At 46.0% G+C, this 23,010-nt stretch overlaps 1 protein-coding gene across 6 annotated transcripts in view; it reads right to left on the bottom strand.

Annotated features, from left to right (window-relative positions):
• TARBP1 (TAR (HIV-1) RNA binding protein 1) overlaps nt 1–997 on the bottom strand; it is a 76,655-nt gene extending 75,658 nt beyond the window's left edge. For all 6 annotated transcript variants that reach the window (XR_007132459.1, XR_007132457.1, XR_007132458.1 and 3 more), the window contains exon 1: nt 24–997. Coding sequence is in view for 3 of the 6 variants with exons in the window: in XM_047762726.1 (XP_047618682.1) it covers nt 24–957 (934 nt within the window). In the remaining 3 variants the exon portion in view is untranslated. The remainder of the gene's footprint in view (nt 1–23) is intronic.
• Between the last annotated feature and the right edge of the window lie 22,013 nt (nt 998–23,010).

Raw genomic sequence — 23,010 nt, 5'->3', positions numbered from 1 at the left:
GTGGGACGGGGGTGGCTCAGTACCGGTTCCTTCTCCCGGGGCGCACGCGCAATCGGCCCCCTGTTCCGCCGACACTTCCACGGCCCGCTGCAGCAGGTAACGCGCCCGCTTGCGCGTCAGGGCATCCTCGGCCCAGGCCAGCCCAGCCTGCACTGTCCTCCAAAACCGCCAGCAGCGCCGGGCGTCTGGGCCCGCCTCGCGTGCCACCGGGGCGCAGTCCACGCCGGGCTCGGGCAGCAGCTTCTCGGCCAAGGCGCTCAGCACCAAGAGCTGTGGCCCTACTAGGCCCGGCCCCAACGGGGGCCCGGGCGCGACCAGCCCTCCCCACACGGCCCGCAGCGCCGCCCCGCCGCACTGGCCCAGTGCTGGCAACAGTCGCCCGGCCACCAGTGCCACCGCGTCCTCGGAGGGCCCCGCCTCGTCCCCGCCCAGCGCCAGGGCCAGGGCGGCCTGCGCCACCCGCTCCAGCAGCGGCGCGTCCTCGAGGGGCCGCAGGCAGGGCCCCACGGCCGCTAGCACCTCCACGGCGGCCTCACAGGCCCCCTCGAGGCCCGGCGCAGGTCTCGCGGCGAGCAGGTCACGCAGAGCTTCCTCGGCCAGCGCGGCCGCCAGCTGCGGGCCCCCGGCGAGGCGGGCGCACGAGCGCAGGGCCGCGCCCGCCGCCCTCAGCACGCGCCGGCGCTGGCGGGCCGGGGGGCCGGTGTCCGCGCCGCCCATGAGGCGCCCCGGCAGGCCCCGCAGCAGCGGCACCAGATACCCGGCGGCCACCTCATGCGCCGCCTCCGGGAGCGCGCCCGCGCCGCCGCCGCCGCGCGCTTCCTCGTCCTCGAGCCGCTGCAGAAGAAAGCGCAGCGTCTCCACGCGCTCCGCGGACGCCTCCCCGCGGCACAGCGCCCCAAGCAGAACCCGCGGGTCCCGGCTCTGCGACAGCAGCGCATCCGCCAGCACCCACTCCATCTACACCGCGCGCCACCAACCCCAGGCGCCGGGAGGAAGGCGCCGGCGTGCGCGAGTGCGTGCGCGTGCGCGTGCGCGGCTGGCCGTGGCGCGCGCCTGCAGGCTGGGAGCTTGAGGCCCAGCCTTGGCCCTCCTGGAGCGCTTTGACAGGTTCCACCCCTGCCGCCTGAGATCTGGTCCTCTTGCCCCTGCTCTTTACTCTTTTCAGAAGCAAAGAGGCTCGGTAAGCGTTAACATCGTAGCTATATCAACTACATCGATTCCTAATTGGAAGTTGACCTACATGAGGGCCCTAAATCAGTCAAGCGTGCCTGAGAAATGGGCAGAGGTACATCTGGAAGATGTGCTCACGATCGCCTAGGAGCTTATTTTCAAAAAGCTGTAGGTGGCCCCACCCACAAAGGGATTGACACGGTGGGTCTGAAATGTATTCCTGACACCTGCATAAAAAAAATAAATAACAGAAACACAAGAATGATTTAGAGGCCCTGATAGGTACTATAGCTATGAGCCAGGATGGGGCAGAAAACAAGATGCCCACACTGGTGCTTGCAGTCAAATGCCCTAGCTGACTCTAGCACACAGATCTTCACACATGATGCTAGTGCTCCCATTTGCATTCCTCCAAATAGCCCTCGTGTCTATTTCTGACAGCATCTACTGCTAAATAAAGAAACCAAAAACCTGGTTTGGTTTCTGGCTCAATCCTAGGTGAACTGATGTGGGTGTTCTTTGCCTTCCAGCCATATAGATTTCTCCCTTAGTGGAGAAGCTGCAGTCCCAACTTCAAAGAGCTTGATGTGCAACAAATATAATAGATAAAGTGTGATTAAAGTTACTTAAATTTAAGGTTATTTTATGCAATATAAAGTTTTATTTAATTTTTATGTTTTGGACTTTATATAAAGTTATTTAAAGTTATCTAATATCATATATGAAATTTTTTCCCATATTTCAATAATTCAGTTTTTCATTGATAGAATATATAAAAGTTTCCATTGTAGGCCAGTTTAGGTTGTGTCAGTAAATATCAGCTGCCTTCAGCATTTAATGTGCCAATAAATATCAGTTTCTTTCAACATACATTCTTCATAAATCTATCAAACAAAAATGGGGAAAATCTTGAGTAGACACTTAACAAATGAAGATATGCAAATATAAGCATCTGAAAAGGTGTTGAGTATAATTAGTCACTAGAGAAATGCCAATTAAGCCCTCAAAGAGATATTGCTTCACACCCATTAGAATGGTTAAAATTTAAAAGATTGTGCAATCAAATTTTGGAGGCTCCTCAAAAAACTAAAAATAGAACTACCATAGATCCAGCAGTCCCAGTCCTGGGCATCTATCCAGAGAAAACCGTAAATCAAAAAGACGCATACACCCCAATGTTCATTGCAGCACTGTTTAAAATAACCAAGACGTGGAAGCAACCTAAATGTCCATCAACAGAGGAATGGATAAAGAAGATGTGCTACATATATACAATGGGATATTACTCAGCCATAAAAAAGAATGAAATGGTACCATTTGTAGCAACAGAGATGGACCTATAAGCTATCGTACTAAGTGAAGTTAGTGAAAGACAAAACATCATATGATATCACTTATATGTTGAATCTAAAAAAAAAGGATACAAATGAACTTTTTTTGCAGGACAGAAACCGGCTCACAGACTTTGAAAAACTTATGGTTACCAAAGGGGACAGGCAGGGGGGAGGGATGGACAGGGGGGTTGGGACTGGCATCTCCACATTGAGGTATATAGAGTGATTGGCCAACCGGGACCTGCTGTACAGCACAGAGAAGTCTACCCAATATTCTGTGATAATCTATATGGGAAAAGATTCTGAGAGAGAATGGATATGTGCATATATATGACTGGGTCACTTCGTTGTACAGCAGAAATTATCACAACCTTGTAAATTAACCATAAAAAGAAAAGATCAAATGGCAAGGACTGAGCAAGTGGAACAGTAGGAACTCCCAGACATTACTGGTGGGTGTGTAGATAACATAACCATTTTGGAAAATCTTTTAACAAATTTAAAATATATCTACTTTATGATTCAGCAATTCTATCCCTAATTACTTGCCTAATTATTTTAACATATTCCAACAAAAATGCTTGCACGAGATTGTTTTTGGCAACATTAGTCATTTTAACCAAAAACTTCTTAAAACCTAAATGACCATCAAGAGAAGAATTGATAAACAAATTGTGATCAATTACTATATTGATGCTATTCATCAGTAGGAGAGACTGGATTACTAACCCATGCAACCACTCAGATAAATCTCAAAAATATTTGGTTGAACAAAAGAAGCCAGAGACAGAAAGTTAACATGAGGCAGAATAATAAGTCAGGTAGTTAGTGTAGGAGCATGGGCTTCCATGCATTCTTTGATATGGGTGTTGATTAACATTCGTGGCCTAAGGGCTCCAAGAAGTAACACCCCCACAGGCCTTGTTTACTCTAGAGACTGTACCTATGCCCAGATGGACATTAATCCCTAACCCCCTGTGACTCAGTTTACTGGAAGAGAAGGGAAAATAAACCATGAGGCTTATAGGACATTTCTACCCCTAAGACCCCTATTGGACAAAGACTGCTATAGGTAATTGAACAAGGCCAGTGGGAGAAAACCGCATCTTTCTGGACCCCACATTGGTACCCCCACCCCATCTTTAAGGGATAAAAACCCCTCTAGGACTCTGGAGAGCAGGGGCTCTTCTCCCACCTCCCAGTAGCCCTGGAAGCTATTTCCTTTCCTGTAATAATGACTTTGCTTGCTTGCTTGCTGCCTGTGTGTTCGAGAAGTTCATTCTTCAGCTTCGTGAATAAGAACCTGGATTCCAGTAACATCTTTCTGGCATCAAACATACGGAATAATTTCATTTGTGAAATTCAAGAATGGGCAATAGTAGTTTTTGGATAGAAAGGAGAACAATTGTTGTTTATGGTGAGTGGAGGTTGACTAAAACATGACACAAGGGAACTATCAGAGGTGATGGAAATATTCTATTTTGTTCGGTTTTTGTTTTGGGTCACGCCTGTGACATGAGGAAGTTCTGAGGCCAGGGATAGAACCCACACCACAGCAGTGACACCAGATCCTTAACCCACTAAGCCACCAGGGAATTCCTAGAAATAATTTTATTTCCATTAGGGTGCTGGTTACACAGGTTTCACGTTTGTCAAAACTCCTTGAATTGAACAAACACTCAAGATCTAAGTTTTACCTCAATTAAAAAAAATTTACATTAAAGGGGTTCCCTGGTGGCTCAGTGAGTTAAGGATCTGATATTGTCATTACTGAGGCTCGGGTCATTGCTGTGGCACAGATTTGATCCCTGGCCCAGGAAATTCGCCATGTTTCTATCAGGATGAGTTCCTGGCTACCCATCGCCCTCAGAATAACGTTTTAGTCTCTTAGCCTAAAACCCAGGATGCCTCTCCATGTGGCCCTGCCCACTTCCCCAGCCCTGTTGCCCTCATGTCCCATAGACACTTGCATGTCAAAGTCCTTAAACATGCCCTGTGCTTTCACTTTGTCTTTTCAAAAGCCCTTCCAAGCTCTTCCATTTAGTCCACTTGACTAGTTCTTTTCTTATCAAGACACAGTTCAAATGCCAGTCTCTCCAGAAAGTCTTTCCTCAATACCTCACTCCCTCCACCACCACCCAGCCCACCTAAGTGAGGGCATCTTCTTCCAAATTCCCCAGACATCCTCGCAGGTCCCTAACACAGGATGTGTCACGCTGTGTTGTGGCTGCAGGTTTACTTCTCTGCCCCTCCCCTCGCAAGGGCAATGGGAGAGCTGCACAGGATTATGGAATTATACATTTTATCACACTAATCCCAGTACCTTCACCTCTGGCTATAGCATGTTCATGAAATGCTTATCTCCCACTCCTCAGTGAAGACCCAAAGTACAAGGCATATCCAAATAGCCCCTCACAAATGCTGCTAACCATACTTCTCCTGGCTTCCCCCAAGTTTCAGCTGTGGTAATAAAAATGGCTAATAGTTACTTATCACACTTGTAAATAAGTGTGGTAAAAACACACTTATATATATAAAAATATTGATATATACAAATATATTTGTTAATATATAAAGATATTAATAGATACTACATAGATATATAAAGATATTAATACATATAAAGGTAGTAACATGGTAATATCTTTATATATCTATTTTTGCTTTTAATCCTCAAACCAACATAAATGAAGTACTATTATTTTTCTCATTTTACAAATGAGGACACTAAGAACCAGAGAGAGTGATTAACTTGCATCGGTATCACACAACAAAAAGCAGCAGAGCTGTCTGCTCTAAGCTGTGCACTCTTGGGAGTTCCTGATGTGGCACAGTGGGTTAAGAAGCCAACTACAGCGGCTCAGGTCGCCATGGAGTTGCAGGCTTGATCCCCAGCCTGGCACAGTGGATTAGGGGTCCAGCATTGCCACAGCTTTGGCAGTGGCGCAGCTGCAGCTCTGATTTGATCCCTGGCCTAGGAACTTCCATATGCCGTGGGTAAGGCCATAAAAAATAATAAAATAAAATAAAAAAGCTGTGCTTGCACTCTGCTACATTTCCTCCAAAACGTCAGAAAAGAAAAGTATACAGGAGTTCCCGTTGTGGCTCAGTGGTTAACGAATCCGACTAGGAACCATGAGGTTGTGGGTTTGATCCCTGGCCTTGCTCAGTGGGTTAAGGATCCGGCGTTGCTGTGAGCTGTGGTGTGGGTTGCAGACGCAGCTTGGATCCCGAGTTGCTGTGGCTCTGGCGTAGGCTGGTGGCTACAGTTCCGATTCAACCCCTAGCCTGGGAATCTCCATGTGCCTCGGGAGCAGCCCAAGAAATGGCAAAAAGACAAAAAAAAAAAAAGAAAGAAAAGATAAAGAAAAGTGTACAATTACTGTGTCAATCTTCCCCCACTGCAGAGTCTGCACTGCCAGGGTCTAGCACACACACAGTAAATATTTGTTGTATGAATGCATGAATGAAAATGTGTGTTTCTGCCACATCTTATGAGCTCCTCGAGAATTAGGATTTGGCTTTTAATTCATTTTGTAGCCTAGACACCAAACATAGTACCAGAAACATGGTAGCTACTTAAAAAGTGCTCAAAGGGAGTTTCCCATTGTGGCTCAGCAGTAATGAACCTGACTAATATCCATGAGGACACGGGTTTGATCCCTGGCCTCGCTCAGTGGATTAAGGATCTGGCGTTGCTGTGAGCTGTAGTGTAGTTCACAGATGCAGCTCAGATCCTCCGTTGCTGTGGCTGTGGTGTAGGCTGGCAGCTATAGCTCTGATTTGACTCCTACCCTGGGAGCTTCCATATGCCATGGGTGCAGCCTCAAAAAGACAAAAAAAAATTTTTTTTTAAGTGCTTGAATCAGAATTTAGTATTTTAGGAATTCCCATTGTGGCTCAGCTGGTTGAGAACCCAACATTGTGTCCATGAGGATGTGGGTTTGATCCCTGGCCTTGACCAGTACATTAAGGATCCAGTGTTGCCTAGAGCTGCAGTGTAGGTTGCAAATGTGGCTTGGATCCAGTGTTGCTGTGGCTGTGGCATAGACCTCATGTGCAGCTCTGATTTGACACCTAGCCTGGGAACTTCCATATGCCGCAGATGTGGTCATAAAAAGGAAAAAACAAAGAATTTAGTATTTTATAGTGAGAGTGCTATAAATTGATCAGTCAGAAATTTTTCAGTGACATAATAATTCTTGGAACATCAACATGTAAAATCTGAGGTCCTTGTTGCCTGGTTCAACACATAACAACATACTGCTTTAACAAACAACCCCGGTGTGAGGACAATTGGCTACCCCTGCTCATTCCATGGAGACGAAGGGTTACTTGGAAGTGATATGTGAATCGGCTTTAGAGGAGTTTTGCTTTCCCTACTCCTCGCAAGTTTCCCATTTCATTTGTATATGACTAGTTGTTATTTTAATTGAAGTATCATTGGATTTATAATGTTGTGTCAACAATGTTGTGTTAGTTTCGGGTGCACAGCAAAGTGATTCAGTTACACACACACAGACACACATACTCTTTTTCTGATTATTTTCTTTTATGAGTTACTAGAAAATACAGAGTAGAGTTCCCTGTGTTATACAGCAGGTCATTGCCATTTATAGATTGTATATATAATAATGTATATCTGTTAATCCCAAACTCCTTATTTATCCCTCCCCCTTTTCCCCTTTGGTAACCATAAGTTTGTTGTCTATGTCTGTGGTTCTATTTCTGTTTTGTTTATAAGTTCATTTGTATCCTTTTTTTTTTTAAAGATTCCACATATAATTGATAGCATATGATATTTGTCTTTCTCTTTCTGACTAACTTCACTTGATATGATAATCTCTAGGTCCATCCGTGTTGCTGTAAATGGCCTTATTTCATTCTTTTTGATGGCTGAGTAATATTCCACTGTGTATATTTACCACATCTTCTTTATCCAGTCCTCTGTCGATGGACATTTAGGTTGCTTCCATATCTTGGCTATTATAAATTGTACTGCAATGAATATTGGGGTGTGTATATCTTTTCTTTATTTGTTTTTATTTTTTTAGGGCCATGCCCATAGCATATGGAGGTTCCCAGGCTAGGGGTGCAATCAGAGCTATAGCTGCCAGTCTCTGCCACAGCAATGCAGGATCCAAGCTGCATCTGTGCCCTACGCCACAGCTCACAGCAACGCCAGATCCTTAACCCGCTGATCGAGGCCAGGGATCAAACCCACATCCTCATGGATGCTAGTCAGGTTTGTTAACCACAAGGGCAACTCCGCATGTATATTTTTGAATTGTGGTTTTCTCCAGATAGATGCCCAGGAGTGGGATTGCTGGATCATAATATATGTAACCCTATTTTCAGTTTTCTAAGGGACTGCCATACTGTTCTCCATGATGGCTACACCACACTTGTTATTTTAACATCAAGAACAGGTGTCAGTGTAACAAATGTCAGAGTTGCCCTACCCCCAGTTGAGCTACTTTAGCTGTATCTTCGTGTATCTATTCAACACTCTTTCTGGCATCCCTTACACCCAAAGCCACACATGTGTGGTTCTGAGAAAGAAAGTCCTGTTCTTTGTCTTGTGGGTGTGAGTGTCCAGCAGTGGCCTCTAAAGACGCACCTCCTGGGACGTGTTCCATCCTCTGCCTCCGACTCTCAAGCTGACTGACCATCCAGGTGCTTGGTCTCTCGCAGCACTGTTTCCAACCTATGAGTAATTCATAGGTGTGGGTGTGGGTTGTCTACACCACACATTTTACCTCTTCCCAGGAGGTCTCTGAGGATGGAGATCCTTGACTGTCTTCCCGTCTGAAACAGAACTCCCATAAATGTGATTGCTGGCAAGCTCCTCTGAACTTTAAGCCCTTCCCACTTGCCCAGCTTGAAATGGATACTGCTTCCCTCTCTGGAAGGTGAATGGAGAGGAGGGCAGAGCAGATGGAGGAGTGGAGGTGGAAGTGAGGAGTAGTGACCCTGCTCAATGTTCCCCCCATCTCCTTCCTCCAGGGGTGTCTGCATGAGCTCAGGGATGGCTCCTGCGGTGGGCTCTGCAGGAGTTTAATTTGGTTTTTCACGATGCTGCCAAGGAAGCAATGGACAAGAGCTGCTTGAAAGTGTGAATGAATACCCACGGGAAATCATACATGATGACCACGCTGACTCAAGGTAGGTAGACAGGGCCCAGAACCGGCTGAAAGAGCTCTCGAAGGCCGGCGTCTGTGATGCCCACGTGCTCTGGGATAACAGTGCCCCTGGTCAAACCCCAAACTCTCATGTGTTTAGAAGCTGACGTTTCTCTGGACAGAAGATGGTGCTGTTGTCAATGCAGTGTGCTTTTTCCATCCTTCCAACATAGCCTCTCGGTTGCAAAGTGGAAGCCGTCTGCAGAAAGAAAGGAAATAGCAATTACAGAGCAGGATTTCAGCTGGAGTCTTTCCTTGAACCTCTGAGGGTCTAAGAAGGAGGCGGAGATGCTTGATAGGCTCTGTCTGAGATTCTCGCCTTGTGATGTCTCCCACGAAAGCCCTCAGAGAATCTTCATGGAGAAAATTGCTGTCGCCGTTTCGGTAATAGGTTTATGTGAAGGGTAGCAGCTAGAGAACGCAAATTCCCTGTGGGGACTCAGTGTCAGATACCATTAGTTAGTAACCCAGTATCTGTCCGCTCTTCTCCCTGGCTCACAAAAGCTTGGTTTTTCTTCAGGATGGCAATACGTTAACCCCTGGGGCAACGTCTCATGCTCAGACAACCCCCTGGACCCAACCTTCCTTCCACTTAGGGGATGGGGCTGGCCCTGAGTCCCAGCCCTGGCCAAGGAGGCTTAAGCAGAAGCCGGCAAGGGTGTGTCTGGGAAAGCTTTTGCTTTCTGATGAAAGGAGAGAGAACATCACTTCCTCGGCCTCCTCTGCTTCTTCCCACCCAAATGCAGTATGATCTACAGACCCACAGCAGCCATCTCCAGCCCATGAGGACACAAGCACCACAGAATAACTCTGCATTAAAAGAAACAGAGATGAAGACAGAGGAGCCTGGTTTTCTTGGAGCTTCTCAACTGATGCTATCAATTATCCATTTCTGGACTTGCTGTTCTAGGAGTAAAATTGGCCCCTCTCTGCTTAAGCTTTTTGCTGAGTTTTCTGTAACCTGCCATCAAGTGTTCTTCTCCAGTAAGAACTCCTACCCACCAGTTGTCTGTTATTTAATTTTGTTTTGTTTTGTTTTGTTTTTTAAGGCTGCACCTGCAGTGTATGAGGGTTCCCAGGCTAGGGGTCCAATCCAGGCTACAACTTCCAGCCTACGCTACAGCTACAGCAATGCCAGATCCGAGCTGCATCTGAGACCTACACCAGAGTTCACAGCAATGCTGGATCCTTAACCCACTGAGTGAGGCCAGGGATCGAACCAGCAACCTTGTGGTTCCTAGTCAGATTTGTTTCTCCTGCACCATGACAGGAACTCCTATTTAGTATTTTTTGGCTGCACCTGTATCATATGGAAGTTCCCCGGGCCAGGGATGGCACCTGTGCCACTGCAGTGACAACACCTGATCCTTAACCCACTGTGCCACCAGGGAGCTCCTGTATTATTTACTATCATTAACTTGGTTCATTTTGAGCATCTCACTCTTTCCAAGCTGAGGAGCCTTCTTTTGACCAATTGCCATCATTATCCCCGCCTTGAAAGGCAGGGATTCATACTGGGCGGTACCGTGTTCATCCCGGCTGGGCTGGCCCAAAACAGGAGGAGGCCACACAACTGGTCTCTTCACCCACTTCCCCTTTCTCTTTTCCTCCACTTGTACTCAAGGGACTGACCAAGGTCAGGTTGGTTAGGACCATCAGTAGCATGTAATGGATCCGTGCATTTTCACTGGGCCTTTCTAGGAAATAAGATTTTTTTTTTTTCTTTTTAGAGCCGCACCCGCAGCATATGGAGGTTCCCAGGCTAGGGGTCAAATCGGAGCTAAAGCTGCCAGCCTAACCCACAGCCACAACCACACAGGATCTGAGCCGTGTCTGTGACCTACGCCACAGCTCACGGCAACACCAGATCCTTAACCCTCTGAGCGAGGCCAGGGAGCGAATCTGCCACCTCACGGTTACTAGTTGAATTCATTTCTGCTGCGCCACAAGGGGATCTCCTCTAGGAAATAAGATCTTTACTTGAGTTGGCCTCACCCAGTTGTTCTCATCTTGGTACCCAGTAGAAGTCCTGGGAATCTTTAATCCCCCGGAGCAGGGTGTTCACACAGAACATCTGGGCCTCACCCTAGACCAATGAAACTAGAAATTCTGAGTGTGGGGAGAAGCATCTGTGTTTTTTTTAAAAGTTCCACAATGGAGTTCCTGTCGTGGCTCAGTGGTTAACGAATCCAACTAGGAACCATGAGGTTGCAGGTTCGATACCTGACCTCGCTCAGTAGGTTAAGGATCTGGCATTGCCGTGAGCTGTGGTGTAGGTCGCAGATGCGGCTCCGATCCCGCATCGCTGTGGCTCTGGTGTAGGCCTGTAGCTATGGCTCCAATTGGACCCCTAGCCTGGGAACCTCCATATGCCGAGGGAGCGGCCCTAGAAATGGCAATAAATAAATAAATAAATAAATAAATAAATAAATAAATAAAAAGCTCCACAAGAGGGTTGAGAGTGGCTGGCCTTGTTCTCCCATCGCCATTCTCATTAGAGATGTTCACAGTAATTAGGGAAGGAGGGGGGAAACTATCTGGGGACAAGCCATCCTCTCAGCACTCAGCAAATATCTCTGTTATACACAGACACTGTCTCATCTCCCCTCAGGGTGGCTGTGCCCATTTGGAGAGGCGCAGAAAGATGAGGGTGCTGAGCCATTCACCAGCCTAACTCCCGTGAAGGAAGGGGTGTGGCTGCACCCCCAGGAAGGGCTCTCCTAAGATCCCAAGGAAACTGCCATGAAAGACAACAAAATTTCCACCCAAAGTTTTAAGACAGTCTAGGAGTTCCCTGGTGGTTCAGTAGGTTAAGGATCTGGCATTGTCACCACAGTGGCTCAGGTGGCTGGTGTGGCATAGGTTCGATCCCTGGCCTGGAAACTTCCGCATGTCCCAAGCATGGCCAAAAAATGTAAAAAAAAAAATTTTTTTTAATTAAAACAAACTAAGAGCTATTAAAAAGAAAAAAAAAAATCACCCATACTCCCCCACCCCCTACTAACTCCTCTCCTTTTCTCTTTGATTTTTCTGCAAACTTCAGGGGTCCTGCATGAGCCCTCAGCACAGTGATTGCAGGATGGCCCACGAGAGGCTTCAACCCGTGGGACGGGGTCCTGAGGTCCTGAAACAGATCCCTGAGAGCTTGGCAGTCAGGGAAGGCAGGACGAAGTCGGCTCATTCAATCTGTTTCAGAGGCAAAAATCAGAATTCTCAGGCTTTCTGTCGCTGTCAGAATCCCCTACTCTGCTGCTGCTGGTCTAGGCAGGAGATGGCAGTATGTTCAGTCACAGGAGGATTCCTGTTAAATGATGAATTGTGATTCTATAGCAAGCAGTACATCAGCGCAGGAGAAGCTGAAGCCCGGGGAGTTCTTGCCTGCGTGGGAGTGCTGGAGGGGCCTTTAACAGCTGCATTTGCAATAAAGAAGGAGGTGAAATCCATTACCGACAGTCTTTATTTTGCAAGCCCGCTGATAAGCGATGGCACTCTCTAGAAACTCTTCCAATCATATTTTGCCTGCTGCTTTTAGCCAGACTTGGACATACAGGCCAATCAAATTCTCACCAATACTCAGGGAACTTTTCCTGGAATACTGGGAATTTCCTTTCCCTGCTGTGTAAGTAGGAGTCCTTAAAGAGGGTTTGGCTTTTGGATTTAAATGTTTGTCCTTGGGCTCAGAGCCAGGGGGCAGTGAGTAGCTACTGGTGATTCCTCCTTTGGGGGTGTGACAAAGATCTTAAGGTGAGCAATTAAGACAGTCTTTAAGGTTTCGTGCAGAGGTATTGTGTGCTTTCTATCCCTCCTGCTTAGTTAAGGAAGAAGTGGTTTATACCCCAGAGAGCAGATGCCGTTGGGGTATAAACCTCTGCCATGCAGCTTTCAAGCTTAAACTAGTTTTCTATTTCTTGGGCAGGGTGGCACCTACATTTCCCTCCCACCTCACATGAATGTCTTCTCTACTGGGTTTTCTTTCTTTGCAAATCTTTACATACAACAGGTGATGATTCATTTTACATTTCAACTTAGAGGGTGTTTTTGGTTGAGATTAATGTTACATTGATGAACTCTGAGTAAAGCAGAGGGTCCTTTTCTAATGTGGGTGGGGCACATCCAATCAGTTGATGGACTAACTAGAACAACAGCCAAAAAAAAAAAAAAAAAAACCCCAGCCTCACTAAGGAAAAGAGGAAACACAGCAGCCAGCAGACAGCCTTCAGACTTCATCTGCCCCACTGGCTGTCTTGCAGACTTGGCATTGTCAGCCTCCATAAGTGCATGAGCCAATCCCATAAAATAAACCTCTTTCTCTCTACAGCTACACACATATCCAATTGGTACTATTTCTCTGGGGAATCCTGACTAATATACATAAGTTCCCCAACCCATAAGTATGTCTGAAAACATTTTTTTTTTGATAGCTGCACCTGTGGCATATGAAAGTTTCCGAGCTAGTGGTTGAATTGGAGCTGCAGCTGCAGGCCAATGCCACAGCCATAGCAACAGCAGATCTGAGCCACATCTGCAACCTATGCTGCAACTTGCTGCAATGCCAGATCCTTAACATACTAACCAAGGCCTGGGATCAAACCCACATCCTCATGGACATTATATCATTTTCTTTTTTTGTTTTTGTTTTTGTTTTTTTGTTTGTTTGTTTGTTTGTTTTGGTCTTTTTGCTATTTCTTGGGCCGCTCATGCGGCATATGGAGGTTCCCAGGCTAGGGGTCGAATCTGAGCTGTAGCCACCATCCTACACCAGAGCCACAGCAACACGGGATCCGAGCAGCGTCTGCAACCTACCCCACAGCTCACAGCAACGCCGGATCGTTAACCCACTGAGCAAGGGCAGGGACCAAACCCACAACCTCATGGTTCCTAGTCGGATTCGTTAACCACTGCGCCACGACGGGAACTCCTATATCATTTTCTTAACCGGCTGAGCCACAGTGGGAACTCCTAAAAGCACTATTGATTAAATGCAATGTTAAATAAAGTAAAAAGGAAAAGATATATTATTTGCTGACTGTTTCAAGTTTATTTTAAAGATTGTTGTCTTTTTAAGTTGGTGATCTCTTGTCTTTCTTTTTTTCTTTTTTTAGAGCCACATCACAGCATATGGAGGTTCCCAGGCTAGAGGTGGAATCAGAGCTACAGCTGCCAGCCAACACCACAGCCACAGCAACTTGGGATCTGACCACATCTGCGACCTACACCCCAGCTCACCGCAATGCTAGACCTCGACCCACTGAGCGAGTTCAGGAATCAAACCCGAATCTTCACGGATACTAGTCGGATTCGTTTCCGCTGCACCACAACGGGAACTCTGATTGCATGTCTTTCTAATGCTGGGTAGTTTTAATTTTTAAGTTCAGTGTTTTCCTCATTGGCCAATAAACTTTTCATTGTTTCTGAGTTTGCAGGAAATATGTAGTCCTTTTTTTTTTTTTTTTTAGCATATGTGCTGCTGAAGCGAGCACAAGGAAATATGTAGTCTTTAATTTTTTTTGCAATCAAGTAATCAATCAGTCAAGATGAATTTATTCAGCCTCCATCTACTATATGCTTTCTAAACTGTATAGCTTATAACAATCAGCCTTATAAGGCAGGTTTATCTTCCTCCCTAGGCTAAGGTGAAAGAAGGGAATGGAAGGAGTCCGACAGCCACGCAGCATAAGAACACACAGGAGAGAGGCCAGGAGGAGGCTGATCCTTTCAGTGGGAAATGCTGAATTGGTCTTTAAGGTACACTACCCAGAGAACAGATGAAAAGACTTTGCAAAAGACTTCTTCTTGCACCCCCCCATTCCACCCCTTATCCAGCAGCAGAGGCTGAGAACAGAAAACATCTAAATAGTCTAACTTCAAGAGGCCAGACCCAAGAGGAAGAAGGCTTCTGGGGTAGGTAGCATGATGAGGGGCAGGGAGTAGAGATGGGAGCCCAAGTGTTAAAAGGGCAAAGAAACAGTGGGAGAATGACAACAGTAAGTTCTTACAAAATGTACCCCCACAACATGCAATACCCCTCCCCCACCCCACCCCCACACTCAATTCCTTTTACAATGAAGAGAGACAGGCTCCTGCTTCCTGCAAAGGAGACAAAAGAAATAGTCCTTGAACTTGTTTGTGGTCAATTTGAAAATCCACATATTGGTAAACCAGCATTAAATCTAGCGTTTGGGGAGTTCCCGATGTGGCACAACAGGTTAAGAACTTGACATGGTGTCCGTGTGGATGTGGGTTTGATCCCTGGCCTTGCTGAGCCAGTTAAGGATCCAGTGCTGCTGCACATCTTGGAGAAGGTCACAGATGCAGCTTGGATCTGGTGTTGCTGTGGCTGTGGTGTAGGCCTGCCGCTGCAGCTCTGATTCGATGCCTGGCCTGGAAACTTCCATATGTCACAGTTATAGCCTCCAAAAGATTAAAAAATGTACATAGTATTTGGGCAATGTCTTTTTGAATCTAGAGCTGAACTTATGGAAACTTAGTGCCCTTGAGAATGGGCTGAACCATGAGTTTAGCACCTGTCCACATTTCTCGGTAAATATGGATTCTCACTGGTTTGGGGCTATGGTTGAGCTTGTTATTGCTTATATTATGGGACTGCAAATGGCTGTACGCAAATGAATTTACATTGCCTGCAGTCTTAGCACCTGTCACACCCTGTAGATGGCAAAAGGAGTCCACATCAGCAAGGATGACATGAAATGGACTTGTTCATCCGGCAGATAACTTGAGTACTTGTGATGTGCAGAGTGCTGTGTCTGGGGCAGTGAGTGGCCCTGTTCTCAGGGAGATTACAGTCTGAAATTGTTTATAAATAACTGATAACTGTTATGCTAAGTACTGAGAAAGAGAAACAGGAGCATGCTGAGAGCCTGCAACCAGAGGCCGCAATCTGGTCTGGGCTAGGACTGACTTTCCTGATTAAAAGGATGTCAGTAAACTAAAGAATGAGGGGAGGCGTTCCTGTTGTGGTGCAGTGGATTAGTATCCATGAAGATGCGGGTTCCATCCCTGGCCTCGATCAGTGGGTTAACGATCTGGCATTGCCGTGAGCTGTGGTGTAGGTCACAGACTTGGCTCAGATCCCGCATTGCTGTGCTTGTGGTGTAGGCTGGCAGCTGCAGCCCTAAGAAAAAGCAAAAAAAAAAAAAAAAAAGAATGAGGGGAATTAACCAGTTCCCCAGGGGAAACTACTTGGAGACACTGAGACAGGAGGGAGCATGAACAAGGAGGGTGGAAGAGCAAAAGGATGGGGTTGGGTGGGGGGTGGGGAGAGATGGGCAGGCTAGGTGGCCAATGGTTAAGAATTTCTGACTTGATTTTTTTTTTCTTTCTTTTTTTTTTTCTTTTTAGGGCCATAAGGGTGGCATATGGAAGTTTCCAGGCTAAGGGTCCCAGGCCTATGCCATAATCACAGCAACACAGAGGTCCGAGCTGCATCTGCAACATACACCACAGCTCACGGCAATGGATCCTTAATCCACGGAGTGAGGCCAGGGTTTGAACCCGCATCCTCATGGGTGCTATTCGGGTTGTTATCACTGAGCCACGATGGTAAATCCCAGACTTGGTTCTTGGTGGGAAACCATGGCAGGGCTTTTTGAAGGGACAAAGGACTGTTGAATGACATGATTTGCATTTTCAAAGTATAACCATTATGTTGAAAGAGCAGGACTGCAAGATAGAGTCATTCACAAACTCCTTAATTCAGTATTCAAGGCCTATTTCTTTCTTTCTTAAAATTGTGGTGGAATTCCCATCGTGGCTCAGCGGTAACAAACCTGACTAGTATCCATGAGGATGCAGGTTCGATTCTTGACCTCCCTCTGTGGGTTAAGGATCCGGCATTGCCATGAGCTGTGGCATAGGTCAGCAGCTGCAGCTTTGATTTGAGCCCTAGCCTGGGAACTCCTATATGCTGAGGGTGTGGCCCTAAAAAGACAAAAATCAGACAAGACTCATAAATGTCAATAAAGAGAAACAACAGGTTATTTCATTCATAAACAGATACAAAAACCTAAATAAAGTATTTTAAAAATTGTGGTTAAGGAGTTCCCATCGTGGCTCAGTGGTTAACGAATCCAACTAAGAACCATGAGGTTGTGGGTTCGATCCCTGGTCTTGCTCAGTGGGTTAAGGATCCGGCGTTACCGTGAGCTGTGGTGTAGGTCACAGACGTGGCTCAGATTCCACATTGCTGTGGCTCTGGCATAGACCAGAGGCCACAGCTCTGATTAGACCCCTAGCCTGGGAACATCCATATGCCGAGGGAGCGGCCCCAGAGAAGGCAAAAAGACGAAAAAAAAAATTGTGGTTGAAATACACATAACATAAAATGGACCATCTTAGGAGTTCCCATTGTGTCACAGTGGTTAACAAGTCTGACTGGGAACCATGGGGTTGCGGGTTCGATCCCTGGCCTTGCTCATTGGGTTAAGGACCCAGTGTTACCGTGAGCTGTGATGAATTTTACAGACGCAGCTCAGATCCTGCGTTGCTGTGGCTCTGGCGTAGGCCGGTGGCTACAGCTCCGATTAGACCCCTGGCCTGGGAACCTTCATATGCCTTGGGAGCGGCCCTAGAAAAGGCAAAAAGACAAAAAAAAAAAAGGACCATCTTAGCCCTTTGTTTATACGGTTCAGTGGCATTAAGTACATTCACACAGTTGTGCAACCATCTTGCAAAACTGAAACTCTCTCCCCACAAAACAACTCCCAGACCCACTCCTCCAGCCCCTGGGACCCAGCATTCCACTTCTGTCTCTGAATTTGACCTTTCTAGATATCCCATATAAGTGGCATCTTATAATGTTTGTCCTTTTCCAATTGGCTTATTTCACTTTGCACAATGTCCTCAAGCTTCCATGTTGTAACGTGTGAGAATCCCCTTCTTTTTTTATAGCTGAATAATACTTCTTTGTAAGGATATAACACACATTGTATATCTATTTGTCCATTGATGGAAAGTTGGGTTGCTTCCTCTGCTTGGCTATTGGGAAAAATGCTGCCACGAACATGGGTTTACAAATGTCTCTCTCTATTTTTTTGACCATACCTGCAGGATATGGAAGTTCCCAGGCCAGGGATTGAATCCAAGTCACAGCTGCGACCGATGCTGCAGCTGCAGCAATGCTGGGTCCTTTAACCCACTGTGCCAAGCCAGGGAACAAACCTGCGCCTCAGCAGTGACCCAAGCCGCAGCAGCTGGATTCATAAACCATTGTGCCACAGCGGGAACTCCTACAAATGTCCCCTTTGAGTCTGTACTTTCAATTCTTTTGCATGCATACCTTCAAAGGCTATTTCTTGAACCCCCTTTTCAGGAATGATGCCACACTAAATTCTATGGGGATTTAGAAAAATGAATATGACACAACCACCACCATCCCAATGAAGACAGCAAAATGCTTCCTCTCTCTGCTGATTTTGGGAGAGTAGATAAAGAAGAGGTGGCTGGATAGTTAGAGAGGCAGGACCGGGAGCTCCCCACGTGGCTCAGCCGAAATGAACCCAACTAGTATCCATGAGGACATGGTTTGATCCCCGACCTTGCTTAGTGGGTTAAGGATCTGGCATTGCCTGAAGCTTTGGCAGAAGTCACAGATGTGGCTCGGATCCTGCATTGCTGTGGTTGTGGTGAGGGCTGGCAGCTGCAGCTCTGATTCGACCCCTGGCCTGGGAACTTCCATATGCAGCAGGTGCAGCCCTGAGGAAAAAAAAAAAAATCAAATTAAAAATAGACAGAACAACCTGAACTGAATTGTGTTACAGAAACATGATTTTGGAGTCCATAAGTAGAAAGAATTGGAGTGGGCAAAACTGGAGATAGAGGGCTTAGATACAGGTAAGAAAAAAATCAGGGCCAGAAGGAGCCTGATATCAGCAGGGATGGAAACAAGGCATTTTCCTTTGGAGTTTGTGTCAGTCATGGTCAAGCTCATTTGTTTCTTGGTTGATTTCAGAATGTTCTGGCCTCCACCCACAGGATCCCTCTCTCTCTGAGGATCCAGCAGCCTGTCAGAGGGAGGGAGTCTCTTCCTCCAGGGTTTCCTTTGGTGACGGAGCCCCTGGTTCCTTGGGACCGGATGAAAGGCAGCCCAGGAGCGCCCAGCGTGCACCGTCTTTCAGGGCCATTTGGAGCAGCAGTTTTGAAGGACATGTTCTCAGAGCAGGAACTCCCACTGGGCAACTCAAGAAGCCTCTGGGCCGCTCAGTCCCTTTAGCTATTTTTAGTGTGCTTTTAGATTTAGAAACAGCAGCATTCTGTAAAAACTCATTTTTTCTGCTTCCCTCAGGCAGAAAATTTCAATCTCAAACCTTCACACTAAATGACACAGCGTTGGAGCGTTCAGCTTGCTTTCTTCCTTCACTGTTACCTTGTCATCACCCCTTGAAGGATGCTATAAACTCAAAATCTTACTGTCCCAACTCAAGCAGCAGACAACAACAATTCGTGGGGTCTCTAACTATATTAAGACCGTGATGTCAAGCTAGGGGAAGGGTCACCATAACCAAACCGTGACTGAGAGATACAAACCTCAATGCCCACCCCTAGAGTAACCACGCTTGAACATGAATATGCACTAAGTGGTCCTCAGATTTTGGGTTCATCTTAAAAGCTTCATTTATTTTAAAAGCACTCTTTGGGAGTATAAGAAATCTGTTTTTTTTTTTTTTTTTATTTGGCCTTTCCGTCATGGCGCACTAGAAACAAATCCGGCGAGGAACCCTGAGGTTGTGGGTTTGATCCCTGGCCTCAATCAGTGGGTCAGGGATCCGGCATTGCCATGAGCTGTGGTGTAGGTTGCAGATGAAACTTGGATCTGGCATTGCTGTGGCTGTGGTATAGGCTGGCAGCTGTAGCTGCAACTAGACCCCTAGGCTGGGAACCTCCGTATGCCATGGGTGTGGCCCTAAAAAGCACTAAAAAAAAAAAAAAAAAAATTCTACCTGGAGTTCCTGTTGTGGCTCAGTGGGTTAAGAAGCTGACTAGTATCCATGAGGATGCAGATTTGATCCCTGGCCTCGCTCAGCAGGTTAAGGATCCAGCATTGCCATAAGACGTAGTATCTGTCGAAGGTGGGGCTTGGATCCTATGTTGCTGTGGCTGTGGCCAGAGGCTGCACCTCTGATTGACCTGTAGCCAGGGAACTTCCATGTGTTGCGGGTGTGGCCCTAAAAACAACAACAACAACAACAAAAAAGCAAAAAATTCTACCTTATCTTCTTCACCTGTTACCATTAAGAGCTCTAAAGAAAAGGAAGAAAAAAATAAAGGGGGGGGGGGAATTCTCCCTGGGGCTCAGCAGGTATAAACTCAAAAAGGATTCAAGAGGATGTAGTTCAATCCCTGGTCTCACTCAGTGGGTTAAGGATCCTGTGTTGCTGTGGCTGTGGCATTGCAGCTCTGATTCGACCCCTAGCCTGGGAATTTCCATGTACGGAAATTCCATGTACAGCCATTTCCATGTGGCTGTAAAAAGCCAAAAAAAAAAAAAAAACCGACAAAAAAAAGGCACCGCATGACAATAGAAACATCATTATATCAGTGTTGCATTTACTTCTTCTTTTTTGTGGGACCCATTGCCAAGAGTGAGATGCCAAGTTGTCTGTAGTTGGCTGCTCTCTGAAGTGCTGAGAAACATCCAGATGTACAGGACACCCACCAGCTACAGGCTTAGCTGGGAATGTGACATAAATTTATCTTTCCATTTTTTTAATTTTGAAAGTTGTCGAGCCTATAGAAAAGTTGAATGAATACTATACCATTCAAGGACATCTTATGACTTTCACCTAGATTCTCTGATTGTTCATGTTTTACTATATATACTTTCTCTCTCTATGTATATATGTGTGTGTGTGTGTGTGTGTGTGTGTGTAATATCTGTGAGAATGTACACACACGTCAAACATGTGAAAGTCAAGTGTAGACCTCATAACCCCCCACACTAAATGCTTCAGTATGTATCTTTCAGTATTGTCCTTTATAATCCCAATGCTACGATCCCACCCAATAATAAGAACATTGATATGTTAAAGGAAAATTTTCACAAAGGTAAAAGGATTATGCTTATCCAAATACAAAATGAACATATGCTTAAGATTTCACTTAAGTCATGCTCAGCAAGGGAGCGGTTAAGAGGTCACAACCTGTTCAAAAGGGAATCCAGAGAAGATCTGTAGATGAGCAAGGCTGAAAGGAATGAGCAAATGGAGGCAAAGCTGGCATCTTCACATTTCTGGGCAAGGATTATTTCCCCTTGCTCTCCATTATCTCCATTATCTCCATTATCAATGGCTGTGAAATAACTCAGAAGCAATGAAAACCACAGAGCCCCTATCTCGTCAGAATTAGATGACCCTGAGGGTTGTGCTCCAGACCAGAGTGGGCCAACTTTTTCTCTCAAGGGCCAAACAGTAAATATTTTAGGTTGCAAGCCACGTGGCCTTTGTTACAACTCCTCAGCTCTACTGTTGAACATGAAAGTAACCCTAGAGAATGAATGAGGGTGGCTTTGTGCTAATAAAACTTTATTTATAAAGCCAAGTGGCGGGCCATAGCTGGCCCACTGGCTGTAGTTTGTGGACCCTGTTCTAAAGAAAGCAGTTTCCCCCTGAAGCACAAATTTCTCTAACAGATTTGCAAATAAGATACTCTTATGAGTTGAATTGTTTCTCCTCAAGATTCCCATGTCAGAATGGGACTGTATTTGGAGACGGAGTTTTTAAAGAGCAGATTAAAATGAGGTCATTAAGATGAACCTTCGTCCAATACAATGGTGGCCCCATAAGAAAAGGAGATTTGGGAGTTCCCATGGTGGCTCAGTGGTAACGAATCTGGCTAGTATCTGTGAGGATGCAGGTTGGATCCCTGGCCTCTCTCAGTGGGTTAAGGATTCATTCAGCATTGTTGTGAGCTGTGGTGAAGGTTGCGGACTCGGCTTGGATCCTGCGTTGCTATGGCTGTGGTGCAGCCTGCAGCTTCAGCTCCAATTTGACCCTTAGCTTGGGAACCTCCGTATGCCCTAAAAAGCCAAAAATAAAATAAATAAAAAATTTTAAAAAAAGAAAGAAATGGGGATTTGAACACAGACACACAAAGAGTGAGGACCACGTGAACATATAGGGAGAAGAGAAGCCAGGGAGAGGAGCCTCCGAAGAAATTGTGAGAAAATACATCCCGGCTGTTTATGTCACCGGTGTGTGATGCTTTGTTATGGCAGCCAAAACACAATCACCACAAATGTCTTTCACTTTTGAAAAGATGGCTATTTAATCATGGGTCAAGGGAGTACGATAGATCAATATCTCACTAAAGTCACTTTGTCAAGTGTGCTTACTTCAAGAAGCACTTGAAAGTGGGGGTGGAGGAAAGGTTTCGACGTCAAACGACTTTGGAAACTCTAACAAACCCTCGTTCCTTCTTAATACCCTCTATAATCTCGGTATGTCAAAGTGCTTGAGAGGTCCCACAGTAACACCTGTCTTAACTGGCTGGGTGTGACTTGGTTTTGAAAACTTGGAGCGACTTTTTTTTTTTTTTTTTTTTAAGATAGAATTCTGAATAGGTAAGCCAGTATTCTTGGAATATGCTTTGGGAACACTCGTGTGAGCCGAAAATGAAGCAGCTGTTCTGAGAATGTGCAGATGCCATGAAGCGAACCTTGAAAGAGTGTAGGATTCAGAAGGCTGGAGAAGAGAACCTAAGAGGTTTCCAGGCTGTCATGCCCAAACCCGTGCCATCATGACCTGGACAGGAGGACATAGGAGGCTGGTTGGGGCTGGAGCTAAGGGCTCCTGGTGCTGTCCCAGAGGACCATCATTACCTCCGAGGAGAGCCCGAGTCCTCGAATTTCCTATTGCAGAATAAGGAGTGGAATTTAGAAAAGCTGGCTCTTGGTGTCTTCCTTTCAGACCCCCCAGTGATCAGTCCCCTCCTCAGCAGAACAGAAAGCTCACAATAGAATGTAAAATGGTGCAGCCACTATGGAAAACCGTGTGGAGGTTCCCCAAAAAACTAAACATAGAGTCGCTGTCTGATCCAGTAATCCCACTCCTGGGCATCTATCTGGACAAAACAATGATTTGAAAAGATAATGCACCCCTATATTCATAGCAGCGCTATTCACAGTAGCCAAGACTTGGAAGCAACCTAAATGTCCATCAGCAGAGGAACGGATAAAAAGGTGTGACACATATCTACAATGGAATATGACTCAGCCATAAAAAAGAAGGAAATAATGCCTTTTGTAGCAACATGGATGGATATAAAGATTATCATACTTTGTGAAGTTAGACAGTGAAAAAACAAATATCATA

This window comes from Phacochoerus africanus, chromosome 15, assembly GCF_016906955.1.
Source record: "Phacochoerus africanus isolate WHEZ1 chromosome 15, ROS_Pafr_v1, whole genome shotgun sequence".
Taxonomy (NCBI): Eukaryota; Metazoa; Chordata; class Mammalia; order Artiodactyla; family Suidae; genus Phacochoerus; species Phacochoerus africanus.
This window is presented reverse-complemented; position numbering and strand designations above follow the sequence as displayed.